Here is a 15,426-nt window from a genome sequence, read left to right on the forward strand (position 1 = left end):
TCATATTATTGCCAGAAGAAATAGGTTAGCACAATTGTCATGTTTTGATATCCCCCAAAGAAAAGGTAATCCTAGATTAATTCATGTGGTTAATGATTTGAATGACTTTAAGATTTTAGGAAAAGAGAAAATGGCTCCCACACAAAATGTCAACAGCTAAGCCTTTTTTTCTTTAACAATTCCATATATTTTCTAAAGGAAGTGTAGGGGGCAACTGGACTATCTCCTCACTTTGAGGATGGAGAAGCTGAGACATCAGAAGCTGAATATTTCAGCAATTTGCTGAACTTGGGTGGAAGCACATCCTGAACTGATGGCCCTTCCAGATCTTCTCCAGTAACCACCATTTCAACAATCCTAGGTAGAGGATCTAATGGTTAGAGATTTTCTTCTGTCAGGACTCATACAGAGGCTGTGCAGGATTTCTTAAAAGTAGGATCGTTAGTACAGCAAGGTACAAGTCATCACAAAGAGAATCTTTTCCACCTTTTATTTAGATATGTGGAAAACAGACAAGTTCAGTTGCCAGCCGTAGGGTCTTATTGTTAGCAGGCGAATAATGCAGGAGAAAGCGTGAGACTTAAGTAGGTGAACCCCAGATGGAACTCTGCTCTACCACCCTTTAGCTGTCTGACCTTGGAGCAAGTGGTTTTGGCTTTCTAGGCCTTACCTTCCACATCAGCAAATTAATAATAATGTGAAGATAAAATATCAGATAAAGTGCCTCATCTACAATGAGTATTCACCAGCCCCCAACATTTGCAAGTAGCAAATCAATGACTAGCAACCACAGTTCTTAACTCCCAGTCCAGTGTGCTTTCCATTACACTTCATGTTACACGAGAAACATTATTTTGAACTGAGACTATTAAATGCATTTTTAAAACCTTGTCTTCTAAAATCAATCTGTTCACATTTTTAATAATGCAAAAAAGGAGTTTGAAGTTGGCCCACAGAGATTTTTATGAACCAAAGGGTTATTTTTAATTGGGTTTTGTGCCTGTTGTTATGGAAATAGTTGTTTCATAGATTAAGCCTTATGACTTTCCTGCAAGATCAAGCCCAGAATGGGGTATAATGATGATATCACCCTTATGCTACTTTTCCTTGACAAAAACATTTAAAATTAAAAGAACGGCATGGTGCTGCTTCAAAAGCACATTTTTCTAAGAAAAAAAGATCTCCCCTATAAAAATAGCTTTAAAATGATATATTCTCTTTTCAAAGATCAAAACTAAGGGTGACCCTTGCTGCCAGTAGGATGCTAGGAAGCTGCAGAGTTATTAAATACTTCTTTCTTCGCTATTGAGAATAGAAAGAGTTCCTTTGATCCTGGAACTTGCTTTCAAAATTTGGTCTCAAAATATTTTTTTGCAGCTGCTGAACTAATAGACTTCCTCTGGTTATTTAGTGATCAATCTCTCAAAACCATTCTATCTAGAATAGCTTGCATTCACAGTTGTGTAATTTAACTTCTCTAAAGAAACAAAGAGATGATTTCTAGTCTTAATGACGGCTGCTAGAGTGAAGAGAATAGAGGTATTTCATCATGAAAAACTTAGTTTATATCACAGGCTAGTTTTAAGGGCCAGAGACCTACTAACAAAGGACAACAGGATTTGTAGGGTCAGGAACAATATAGGAAAGAAATCAAGAGTCTGGGTAGATACTCGTTGTTCTAAAAACATCAAATGATTTCATGTGGATGGACTATCAGGGTTTCACTGTATTTATTTTCGCTTTCTCAATGGCCTATATCTTTACCTTCTGATAGTCCTCCTGTGATCTTAGACATTGATTGGCTTTGCAGGCAGAATTTTAAAAAAATTGTGATCCCCAGTCCTGATCCTCAATCAATTCAAAGTCATGCAACTCTATTATGTTAATGTATCAACAACTTTCAGCATCTAAACAGGGAACATCACTATGTGCTCAGATAGTATCTGTAACATCATTGTTTCCTCATTTAATTATATGGCAGACTAGGAGGAATTATTATAAGCACTTCTTCTTTTTCTTTGTTTATAAATTGAAGAGGGTCATAGTCTAGCTTTGTCATGTCTGTAATTTCTAATAAACTATCAACTGATATGTCTGTTCTGTTGAGTTCCATTTGAGTAGGATTACATAGGTTCACTGGCAGTTACTTTCCCAGGGGTTTCCACTTCTTGCCTTGTGAGTTTTGGCCATTGGTCCTGCCCTCCACTATTGGCTAGTGTTACATTTTGCCTTCCCACTTGCCCCATTGTTGGCTTTACCTCATTCATTGTCCACTTCCTCTCAGTCTATACTTTAACCTACAACTGTGGAAGCACCTCCAGCACTCACAGAGAGATTTGCAACATACATGGGAACTTCCAAAAGTTCATGGAAAATGTAATTAGAAGATACATATATTTTGAAGCCAAAAATTGAAATGTATGCATACTTTTCATTTTCTATAAGCTTTTTGAAGAGCCTGCACATAGGGCAATCAATTATGAGTTTTTTAGACCTAGCTTTTAGATACTACATTCCATCAATTTAGACTAGTGAACCTAACAACTTGGTGAACATTGAAGGTACATGGTATAAGAACTGAAGGAAATTCATCACACAATGTAAGTACTAAGAGCAGCCTTCTGGCCAGAGGCCAATTAGGAAGGAATCTACTCACTGAAAATGATTTGCTGCTGATGTATGGTCAGATGTCTTCCTACAATCAGAGATTACCTGACTACTGGCTACATTGTTGGTAAGCTAGTAATAACCCAAATATCAGAAAATCCTTTTTAAAATGTCTGTAAATTTGGGAGGCTCCCCAGTGCTATGTTGACTGTGCCCATTTATGACAACAGGTTAGTTGACATGTCTTAAATCAATGCATAAGATTAAGGATTCTTAAATTATCACAGCTGAATGTTTGTTAACTTGTCATTTTCCTTGCTTGCTATGACTCTCATGAGCTTGAAAATTGGTCCAGCCAATCTCTTTTCTCCCTTTCTCTTCTCTCTCCTCATCTCTTGTTTCTTCTCTCTTCTCTCTCCTTCCGCTCCTGGCTTTCACCCCTTCTTTGTCTCTTTCTCTCACTCTCTGTGAGGTTCGTTTGCTTGATTGATTCTGAACATCCATAATGACTGTTTGGCATGTTTACAGGCAAAGGTCCTGAGACCCTTTTTGCCGGCTATAACCTCAATGATAATGAGTGGCACACAGTGCGAGTGGTTCGTCGAGGAAAGAGTTTAAAGTTAACAGTGGATGACCAACAGGCCATGACAGGTAAGCCTCCCCTTGTTCCATGCTCTTCTTATGCTAAAGCCGTGCACTTCCTCATCTCATGCAGTTGGCTTTTCAAATGATGCAGGGCTGGTACACAAATTGGAGCTTATACACACAGTTCAACTTTAGTCTGATATTCTGGTAGCAATTTCATTTAATCAGCAGCCTATTAAGTATTTCTTTCTCCCAAAGGATCAACACATGTTCCTTGACCTTCAATAAGTCAAAAAGAAATTACAGTATATGGTTTTGTGGCCTGATAAATATCTTAATGCTTCATAAAATATTGAAGTCATTGTTCAGATACTAATTTTTGTTCTGTTTCTTTGTTTCTGATATATCTTGGTGGCGAACGGCAGCAAGTTCTACTTTTTAGCTTCTAGGCAAATTGATGGATATACTGGCATTCTATCTGGTGAACTGATTTTCATTTTAAGCTATAATAGATCATTTTTGGCCATTTAGCTCAGTTGGTTAAACTCCAATATTAAGGATGTCAAGTTCAATCGCTGATTTGTAGATTCCTAACTGAGGTGAGCTTTATCAAGTTCCACCTGGAGACATAGGGAAGTCAAATGAAAGCAGAATCAGCAAGCCTTTATCTCCTCTGGAAATAAATCCAGGCACATGATCCACCAGCTATTAGCTTCTTTCTGTCTTTCAGAGAACATCTCCATGTTGATTATTTTAGTACAAAGCACAAGACAGTCCTTGTGTAGTGAAGTGCCTGTCCTACATTAAATCTAAACACCCTTCTATCATTGTGAAAAAAACAAGTGCAGGGTTTTAACTTTCGGAAAAATCATTACTGAGTTCAAATGAGGGCGCTGCCCACTTAAAAATCTCTTACTATCATATTTCATCAGCCTTTTATGACTTTCCAAAAACTTTTCTTCATGTCCTGTAACTTTAAATTGTTCTACAATCACCCAAAGAACTTCAGGAAGAAAAATGCCTAGCCTTCCACCACAGAAAGTCTGCGGAGGAGCCCAGACTTAAAATCTCTCTAGAGGCCTCCAGTGCAGGTGACACATGGACTGGCATTTAGGGGCTACCACTATATTATGTCATGTAATTCTCGAAGAAGAAAATCAACTAGAATACAGCCGGTCTAGGCCTTTATTCAGAACTGTCAAGCCTGGGATGGTGAGAAGCCCAGGGAGCTCTCTGAACCTCAGGAAGGAAGGTGGAGTTTGTTCAGGACCTTGGCAGGAGAATGCCAGCTGAGGGTTAGCTGGTTTTTGTCAACAACAGCTTTTAATAAGAGGGATGAATGTTTTTTGTAAATTGGAATCCATTGTTTTGGCAACTGGATTTTATTAAAATGGGCAGGAATGAAGGTGAGGGTCTACACTCATATGGGAGGGGTTGGGAAGAGACCTTCAAGGGGCAAAAACATCCCAGAACCACAACAGAACATTCTCTAGTGTCACTCAGTCCTGTGATGTAGATATGTTATGCATACTCCCATTTATAGACAAGGAAATTTAAATTCAAGAAAAATAAGTGATTTTGTTTCACTGAAATGTCATTGTTAGCAGAACTGAGAAAACCTAGGTTTGCTTTATGGTTTTTATTTTTAAATTTCTTTGGTCGATTTTAGCTCACAGGCCATTGCTCTCTATTCATTAATATCCAAATAAGAGTATAATTCTATGGTGAGTATTTTATCAGATATAATGTTATGAGAATAATACATATATAAATATAAAATTTGGTTGATAACTGCTCATGTAGGGCAGTATGTGATGTATTGAATGGTTGACGTAAGCAATTCTCCAGCTCCTAGAGTTAGGAAGAGAATTGGAGGAACTTGATGTCAGGGGTGGCTTAAAGCAAATAATAATATTTGCACTGCACTTTATATAAAGGGTAATATGGATGATAGAAGTATGTGGGGCAGAATTTCATACAGAAAAAAGCAGATAGGGCTGGATAGACTAACATTCAGGGAACTAAGAGGTTTTGTTTTGCTTCATACATCAATGAAGACATGGATGACATGGCTAGAAAGGCCTTTTGAGGCAAATAACTTAATCTTCTGGACTAAGGAATACATATGTCAAGGCAATTGGATATCCCTGCATTGAAGCTGGGGGGTAAGCTAAGAGAATTTATTTGAAGCACAATGAATCTAACAGTGTATTAGATAGTACTGAATGTGAAGTATTAAGTCTCGAAGTACAGTGAATGTAGCAGCAATGGAAAAAAAAGAATGCTAAAAAATTTTTTCAAAAACTATACTTAAAAATAATTTCCATCTGACAAAAAGCTTCAAAAGCAAACAACACAAAGAGCTCTGGCACACTTTTGCTGTCACTGACATTTTATACCATTTGCTTTAACATTTGTACTTCTACTCTGTTCTCTCAGGTTTTCGTTGTTTCAAACCCAGTTCAGGGTCAGTTACATACAAAATGCCCCTTTACCCTTAAATACTTCAGGGTGCATTTTCTAAAACTAAGGATATCCCCTTAAATAATAACACAAAAGTTCCTAATGTAATAACCTTTTCTTGAATATAATATATGTATCTATTCTGTCATTCATATTCCAATTTTATCATTTGGCCTTGTATTGTCCATATGCTGTAAGCATTCTCCCCTCCAGCACAGCATGCAGTGTAGAGGGAGGCTTCTTTTACTTTCCATGACTCTTTAGCTTCCTTTAATCTAAAACATAAACTTTTTGTCTTTAATGGCATTCACATCTCTAAAGAATACAATCCTCCTCCTGCCTTACATGAATATAGTCATAAATCTTGTGCTCTCCTGAAGTTTCCTCATAATTAAATTCAAATTTCACATTCTTTAGTGGAACCACATTGTATCCCATCTGGAGGCATAGGCTTTGACCTTGATTGATGATTTAATTTGCTCCTTTGGTAAATGTGTTGTCCAGTTTCTTCACAGAACACTATAATTATTGTATTACTCCACTCTTATTTGCTTTATGCAAAGTACCTTGGGGAGCTTCTTTGGAAATAAAAGTTTTATTTCAGATTACAGTATAGGTTACAAGACCAGGAGGCCCCACAGTCCAGCATCTAATGGAGGCTGATTATGGCAGGTGCATCAGCAGCAATCTCAATAATGAGTCAGGAAAGAAGAGAGAGAACCCAGTCTGAACTTGACTGAAATAATCAAACCTCTCACAAGAACCACCCTCTGAGAGCATGCTCCCCACTACCTCGAGACCTCTCACTGTCCCACCACTCAGATGCCATCATGAGATCAAGTGTCCACACTTATTCCACCAACCATTAACATTAAGACATCAGAGTTTAAAAAGCTGCATGAATTTTGGGGAGACAAACCATACTCAACCCATAACAAATTATCATGTTAGCTCCTTTGCAACTAATAAACTCTATGTAGAGAGACATATTAAGACCCTGCAAATATCTTGTACATCATCAAATTTTTCCTTAGATTTAGCATTTGTTGAAGATTTATACCTGATCTGGTCTTTACCAAAATGTTGATTTTCAAACTCCAGCACTCCTTCCTATGTGCAGTCAACAGTAAGCGTTCTACTACAAGCAGGAGACCTCCCTTCACTTGCTCTTCTTTCTCTCTCTTTGTTTTCCTTCTTTCCCTTTGGCTTCTCCACCTCCCCTGCCTCTATTCCTCACTTCTCTCTCTCTCTCTCCTTCCTTCCTACCCTCCTTCCTACCCTCCTTCCCTCTTTTGCTTCTTACTGTTGTGGACTTACAACTTCCTTCATTTTACAGTTGTTTATAATTATCTTACTTAATTATTTTGCTTCTCAAAATTTTTCCACTTTGGCTATGAGTCCTGTCAAGTTGATCTCTATGATCTTATGGCATGCTTCCACCCCACTTTCTGGCACAACACAATGTTCTAGGCACAGCCATTGTCTACCATACCCCACCCTTGAATTAGCCATTTAGTTTCCAGTTAGTTAGAAATGATTGTCTTACATTCCAGCACAATAGGGTGTTGCAGGCACAACTTGTGTACATCATACCCACCCCTGGAGTTAGCTGTTTAGTTTCTATTTAGTGATAAATGATATATACCAAGATCCATGATATGGGTGGTAGGCATGCTCAGCACTCCTGAAGTGTCTTTGTTTCCTGACTCAGCAAGCAAAGAGAGGAAATATATTCAACTATGCATATCTCCATCTACATTTCGTTGTCAATACACACACATACACACACACAAATAAATTACATGTTGCATAAACATGCATATATAGTATAGTAAATATGAGTTCACACTTGCACTTTTACACCTATAGCTTCATGATTGCCCTCATTTTGCATGTCCATGTCCTTCCTTCCAAGGTAAGAATTCTGACTTTCAATAATGTTATTTACTTCCTTGCACAATCAAAAAATGTATCTAAAATAGTTTAAGCATGCCCAATACCATTACAATCAAGGAACCAGGTAAAAAGATTTCATTTGGTTTGTGGTTCTGTTAATTCCTCCCAAAGACTTAACATAGATACTCAAATGCTGAGTTTATAAATAACTTGGTGTACTAGCTCCCTCTCTCCCTCCTTTCTTCCCTACCTGCTTTCCTTGTGTCCTTCTTCCTCCTCCCCCCTCCTCCCCTCCTCCTCCTCCTCCCTCCCTCTCCTCTCCTCCTCCCTCCCTCTCCCCTCCTCATCCTCCTGCCTCCCTCTCCTCCTCCTCCCTCCCTCTCCTCCTCCTCCTCCTCCTCCTCCTTCTCCTTCTCCTTCTTCATGTCAATTATCTCATGAAACTCAACAAGTCATAAGAACAAAGTTATGAATTACAGAATGTAGAAAACATTTGCTTTTTTTTCTTTTCTTTTTTTTTTTCCCACAGGCAGAGTGGACAGTGAGAGAGAGAGAGACAGAGAGAAAGGTCTTCCTTTTTTCTGTTGGTTCACCCCCCAATGGCTGCTGCGGCTGGCGAACTGCGGCCGGTGCACCGCGGCCGGTGCACCGCGCTGATCAGAAGCCAGGAGCCACTTGCACTTCTCCTGGTCTCTTATGTGGGTGCAGGGCCCAAGCACTTGGGCCATCCTCCACTGCACTCCGGGCCACAGAGAGAGCTGGCCTGGAAGAGGGGCAACCGGGACAGAATCCGGCGCCCTGACCGGGACTAGAACCTGGGGTGCGGAGCCTCAGGCAGATGATTAGATTAGCCTAGTGACCTGCGGCGCCAGCCTAGAAAACATTTCTAAACCAGTAATGAAAAGTAGCCACTGAGACTTTAATTTAGAATGGCACTTATTTTTTTCAAATGCCCTAATGGCCACTTGAAGCCACCCATGGAATAGGACAGCAGTGGGAATTTCTTGCTAAACTTTATAGCAAGTCAGAAATCACTGAACAGGAAACATTAAAAAGAAAGCACCATAGACTGCTCAGGCTGAGTCCTATATTTCCACAAATCTGCATGCCATAGTCGTTCTGATAAGTATCTGTTGAAAACAGAGCTATACTTATTCAGGCTATTCTTGGGCAAATCTGTATCTGCCCTTACCTGAGCCCAGATATAACCTAATCTTCTATCTGGGTGAACCTTCATCTGCTGCCTCCCAGAGTGTGAATGGCATTGAAAGTGGTACCAGCGGCCGGCGCCGCGGCTCACTAGGCTAATCCTCCGCCTAGCGGCGCCGGCACACCGGGTTCTAGTTCCGGTCGGGGCGCTGGATTCTGTCCCGGTTGCCCCTCTTCCAGGCCAGCTCTGTGCTGTGGCCAGGGAGTGCAGTGGAGGATGGCCCAAGTGCTTGGGCCCTGCACCCCATGGGAGACCAGGAGAAGCACCTGACTCCTGTCATCAAATCAACGTGGTGCGCCGGCCGCAGCGCGCTGGCCGCGGTGGCCATTGAGGGTGAACCAATGGCAAAAGGAAGACCTTTCTCTCTGTCTCTCTCTCTCACTGTCCACTCTGCTTGTCCAAAATAAATAAATAAATAAATAAATAAAAACTAAAAAAAAAAAAGTGGGACCAGAACCCCCACCTCTTTCCTCATGTATGGAATGTGGGCTTCCCAAATGGTGTCTTAATAACTGCATGAAGTGCTTACCCCCAGGTATTAAGATTTCTACATAAACACACCATCCAGAAAGTACAAAACTGGTGGGAATTCCTTATTGGAAATTATGGTAAAACTGTTATACCTAGAGATTTTATCACGGAGATTTTGCTAATTCCAAATTCTCCTGTCCACTAAATCTTTGGAAATGGTAGCAAATTTTTAAAGAGCTGGCAAATTAAAATCTTTCTCCTTCAAAGTTCTTTATTGTTTCTTATTTGATCAGAATAGGTTATATATGTGTATATTCATATATAATATATATGATAACAGAGGTGGTTGCATCACTGATGATAATTAAATGCTGGAGTAAATTCAGAGGGAAAGGAATTATTTAAAAGACTACAGTCAACATTTTCTTAGTGGATAATGGTTTTTAGCTGCAAATTCTTTCCATGAGCAAGTCCTTCTGCCATTACTGTCCAAGCAATTTATTTTTTAAAAAAGATTTATTTATGTATTTCTTTATTTGAAAGACACAGTTACTGTGAGAAGGAGAGACAGGGAGCTAGAGGAGAGAGATCTTCCATCTGTTGGTTCACTCTCTAAGTGGCTGCAATGGCCAGATTTGGGCCAGACCAAAGCCAGGAGCAAGGAGCTTCATATGGGTCTCACACATGGGTGCTGGATCTCAAGCATTTGGGACATCCTCTGCTACTTTCTCAGGTGCATTATCAGAGAGCTGGATTCAAAGTGGAGCAGCTGGGGCTTGAACTGGTGCCCATATGGGATGTTGGCACTGCAGACAGTGGCTTAACCTGCTGTGCCACAGTGGTGACCCCTAGTTAATTTATATTTGCATGTTAAAGAAAAAATAGACTTTGAACATGGAACATAATGGTTTACTTGTACCTGGGCCATGGATGCTTCAGTACTGTTTTACTACCTTTTAAATTATTTTTTAAAGATTTATTTATTTATTTGAAAGTCACAGTTACAAGAGAGAGGAGAGGCAGAGAGAGAGAGTTTTCCGTATGCTAATTCACTCCCCAATCCGGCCGGAGCAGCGCCGATCTGAAGCCAGGAGCCAGGAGCTTCCTCCGGGTCTCCCATGTGGGTACAGGGATCCAAAGACCTGGACCATCATCCACTGCTTTCCCAGGCCAAAGCAGAGAGCTGGATCTGAAGTGGAGCAGCCAGGTTTCGAACCAGTGCCAACATGGGATGCCGGCGCTTCAAGCCAGGGCATCAATCTGCTACGGCACAGTGCCGGCCCCTACCTTTTAAAATTATTTAATATTATTTATTTATTTATTTATTTATTTATTTATTATTATTATGTCCTATTCCACTGAGAATGGAAAATAAATATAAGATTTTTTTGTTACTGAACTTCTCAGTCCTGCTCAGCAACATGTTCTTCACTGTTTCAGAGCAACCAAAAATGTGATAATTTGATGTAATCTTTAATTTCAAGCGTTAGAAACGTTTCTCCTAGATATTTTCTTACTGTTGCTTGCTTCATCAGTATGGGTTCAAGATGAAACAAGACAGTTTCAAAGATGGAATTGGGTCCACATGATTGAAAATCAGATTTTAATATAGCCAAATAGATGAAGATGAACTCATGCAAGAGCATATCAAAACCAATAGGACTATTTAAGCCTTTTATACTCTTCACTCTAGCTTATTAATGTAATGTTACTGATGGCTCTACACATTTGTCTTTGGAAATTCTTAAAGGTTGTTTTTTTCTTTGATTAGGCAATGATTTTTATTTTTAATTTTTTATTTTAAGTTTTAAGTAGTCTTTAACAGATTGCATATGCTTTGTAGATACAATTTAAGAACACTTGCTATCAAAATGAGAGATTGCCCACAGAGCAACATTGAGTTCCTTGAAGAGGAACTGAAGGAGAGAGAAACTGTGTTTCATGAGAAACCAGAATTGCATCAGATAGATGAGTAGCAGACACAGTGTTGGGGTGGGAGGAGAGAGACAGTTCCTTACAGTGATATTTTCATCTTGAAAAAACAAATTTGCAGAGAGGAAGTCAGAATAAACCAATAGCTGAGAAGAGACCGTGCCTGGGAAGATTCGAGTGCTGCTACCAGGATTAAGGACTAGTGAGGAGCGTTTCAGGATTAAGTAAAGTACAGCTCAGAGAGGAGCATTTTTATGCCAATAGTTCATAATTATCAAAGTCAAGTATGTATGTCAACACTTTCTCCTGCAGAACAAAAAAAATTGGCTTTATATATTTTGCTTACAAAATATATAGTCCTCAAAATAGTGTCCAATATGTGAGGTCTTAAAATAGGCTTGTGGAAAATGGAATTTAAAAATATGCTCATTTTCTTGTGAACACTTTGAAGCCCCCTCCTCTTCTACTGTCTTGACAAGAGAACTAGAAATTGTCTGAAGGGGTGGAATAAAAGGTTGGTGTTTAAGCTTCACCTGGGAAGAAATTCCATGCATTTGCTTAGGAACTGATTCTGGGATTGCCCTTCATTATATGTTCATTCGTACCACTGAGGATGGAATAGCATTAGCTTACTTTTCCAATCATGCCAAATTGCATATGGCACCTAGCCAACAACTCTGCTGAAAAAACTTGCTTGGAACTTAAATGACCCATTTGAGTTACAGAAGAATCATGACATTTTAATTAGAAAAGAACAAAAAATTGGGAAGAAACTTTCAGTCCTCACAGAAGTCCTTATACCTGTATGTTGTGTGTTGTCATATAGAAAACACAATCACATCTGTTTATTTATTTTATCTTCAACTTTGGAGACAGATACAATTAGCACTCTTAAGGCAAAGATGGGACTTAGTTTGGCTTTTAGTGGATTTGCTAGAGAAATATCATGGGATGGAGACAGATGGTGGCTGAGTTGAATAGTGAATCACTGAATAAATCTGCAACCAAGTTTCCCACTAGGGTGTTTCTTTTTATTAAGGATTATTTTATTTATTTGAAAGGCTGAGTGATAGAGAGATCTTCCATACACTGGTTTACTCTCCAAATGCCTGCAATATGTGGAGCCCAAAGAGGGGAGTCTGCAACTCCATCCAGATCTCCCATTTGGGTGGTACAGGCTCAAGTACTCTGGCTGTCACAGCCACCTTCTCAGGTGCTTTAGCAGAAAGGTGGATCAGAGGTTGTGAAGCTGGGACCAGAACCCACGTGGCAGAGGGGTTGGTGGCATTGCAGGTGGTGGCAGCTTACCTTGCTGCACCATATGTCAGTTGGGCAGGGAACAGTACAATGTTTAAAGATTATACTTTGAGGGCCGGCGCCGTGGTTTACTAGGCTAATCCTCTGCCTGAGGCGCCGGCACACTGGGTTCTAGTTCCGGTCGGGGCGCCAGATTCTGTCCCAGTTGCCCCTCTTCCAGGCCAGCTCTCTGCTGTGGCCAGGGAGTGCAGTGGAGGATGGCCCAAGTGCTTGGGCCCTGCACCCCATGGGAGACCAGGAGAAGCACCTGGCTCCTGCCATCGGATCAGCGCGGTGCTCTGGCCGCAGCGCACTGGCGGTGGCCATTAGAGGGTGAACCAACGGCAAAAGATTATACTTTGAGGAAGTGTGGGCTAATTTTAATAACCTTCAAATTCAGCTTTCCTTTCATTCATATGTTGTGTTTAATTTAGTTAGGAAAAAAATAGTTCCAATGAAAATGGCATATAGCCGAAGATCAAACAAATTTCTTAGGTGTTTGGGAAACTGGTCTGAGGAAAGACTATTAGCATTAGCACAGAAAAGGAGAAGTGGGAAGTTCACAATAACCAGAAACACATTTTCATGATTCATTATTTGAAGAATAGTCAGTGATTCTGTCGGTTATAGAAATGCATAGTCACATTTTTATCCAATGGAAGACTATAAAGTGAATCAGCTTCTAACTGTGTAATGGAGATTGCCTCTTTTGTGATTATTTAGGATAATCACTGCCCTTCATCCTTTTCTTTTCTTTTTCCTTCCCTCCTTCTTCTACCTTTCCTCCCCTTCTCTTTCCTGTCTCCCCCTTACCCTTTCCTTTTCCTCTTCCGATCTTCTTTCTTTCTTTATTCCCTAATTAAAAATTCCACACCTTTTGTAAATTTTGAGGATAGTTTTTGTTAAGACTGAAACTTGACCAAAGAAAGTTTGATTACATAAGTGCATCTAACCCTTTAACACCACCTACGTGTTTTTACTGTGAGGAACTGAGTTGTCAAGGAGATATCCATATCCCTACATTGTAAAAGGTGATATTCTTCTGGAAGTCTAACGTGGAGAGAGCCTTTCATATGACAGCAAGTAATAATACCTTATCTTTTAGGTCAAATGGCGGGTGACCATACGAGGCTGGAGTTCCACAACATAGAAACGGGCATCATCACAGAACGGCGGTATCTCTCTTCTGTCCCCTCCAACTTTATTGGACACCTGCAGAGCTTGACATTTAATGGAATGGCATACATTGACCTGTGTAAAAATGGTGACATAGATTATTGTGAGCTCAATGCCAGGTTTGGCTTCAGGAACATCATAGCAGACCCTGTCACCTTCAAGACCAAATCGAGCTATGTTGCCTTAGCTACACTGCAAGCCTACACTTCTATGCATCTTTTTTTCCAGTTCAAGACAACATCTCTAGATGGACTAATTCTCTATAACAGTGGGGATGGAAATGACTTTATTGTGGTTGAATTAGTGAAAGGGTAAGTCTGTGTCAGTTCTATGGTAAATAAATGAATCTTGGGAAAAGTGATCCTCAATCTGAATATATACATTGGAATGAATTGACATATAAGATTGTGAGCAGAAGTAGGTGGAAGACAAATAAGGCACTAGTTTAAATATTTCTTGGTATCTTACGTGCATGTAGACTCAGTACAGTCATTTTTACTTCCATTACCATACAGTTGGTAAAAATAACATAAAATTCTAATATATGGTAGGTATTCCATGAGTCTGACACTTTGAATCTGTTTCCTGCCTATTCAAGCTGTAATTCCACAAAAGGATTTCTACAAATCTGTAGGCTAATCTGTGCTAAATTCAATAACTAATTCAAGTAACCAGATTACTTAAATTTATACAATATCATTTAACTAAAGCTTGATTTTATATCAGAGTTCCTTAAAAATTTTAGGAGGGAATACATGTGTGAAATTTCCTTAAGACTATGTTGGAAATTGATGTCTTTTAATTGATGTCAGCATTTATTTCTTCAGTGACTATAACTGAATGTTTCCAACGGCTAGTTAATGCGCCACAACACACTGGCACGTGTATTCTCTGTCACCTTTGTGTACTGCTCAGTTTCCCACAACTCTGGACTACACACACCAATATGCAACCCCAGGGCAGCACATCCTTACAGCAGCAAAGCCCTGTGAGACATGTGCTAAGCTGCTCAAGTGCAAATGCTTAGGGGACTCTTCAAGGAAGTCCATGGGCACAGGGTGGATGGTTGAGCTGGATGTTTGAGGATGAGTGCACATTTCTCATTGAAAAATAAGAATTCCAGATGGGAGGGAAAAGCAGGTGCAACAAGAATGAGAAAAATTGCCATTTTCAGTGTGATTGGCCAAGGATGAATAATAGTAATAATAATAATAATAATAATAATAATAATAATAATAGAAACAGTGAAAGACTTTCCCTTCCACTGAAACGGAACACAGTTTCTTACCTTCTTATGAACTAAGCGGCCATGAAGCTCACTCTTATGACTTCTAGTGAGTATGGGCCCATCTGAAGAATAAAATATCTCCATTTGTGATGTATTGTTTGACTCCATCAACAATTTTCACCTCTTTTTTTCTCTTCCAGGTACTTACATTATGTGTTTGACTTGGGAAATGGTGCTAACCTCATCAAAGGGAGCTCAAATAAACCACTCAATGACAATCAGTGGCACAATGTGATGATATCCAGGGACACCAGCAATCTCCACACTGTAAAGATTGATACGAAAATCACAACACAGATCACTGCGGGAGCCAGGAATTTAGACCTCAAGAGTAAGTGCTTGCTAAAGCAGAGGGACAAGCCACGTCCCACACAGTCTTCACTGACTTAGAACATCCTTTGCTTAGGGATGTTAGTGTCCCTCTTGCAAAGGCTGACCAGAATTTCATTTCTGGTGTGTAATTAATAATACAACACATAAGCCTCTGTTCCTCCTTAATGTG

At 39.8% G+C, this 15,426-nt stretch overlaps 1 protein-coding gene across 25 annotated transcripts in view; it reads left to right on the forward strand.

Annotated features, from left to right (window-relative positions):
* NRXN1 (neurexin 1) overlaps positions 1-15,426 on the forward strand; it is a 1,235,416-nt gene that overhangs the window by 599,518 nt on the left and 620,472 nt on the right. For all 25 annotated transcript variants that reach the window (XM_089327671.1, XM_089327664.1, XM_051842899.3 and 22 more), the window contains 3 exons: positions 3,136-3,258; positions 13,566-13,947; positions 15,065-15,255. In XM_089327671.1, coding sequence (XP_089183797.1) covers positions 3,136-3,258; positions 13,566-13,947; positions 15,065-15,255 — 696 coding nt within the window. The remainder of the gene's footprint in view (positions 1-3,135; positions 3,259-13,565; positions 13,948-15,064; positions 15,256-15,426) is intronic.

This window comes from Oryctolagus cuniculus, chromosome 2 (assembly GCF_051225735.1).
Source record: "Oryctolagus cuniculus isolate XC-2025 breed Fujian yellow rabbit chromosome 2, ASM5122573v1, whole genome shotgun sequence".
Lineage (NCBI taxonomy): Eukaryota > Metazoa > Chordata > Mammalia > Lagomorpha > Leporidae > Oryctolagus > Oryctolagus cuniculus.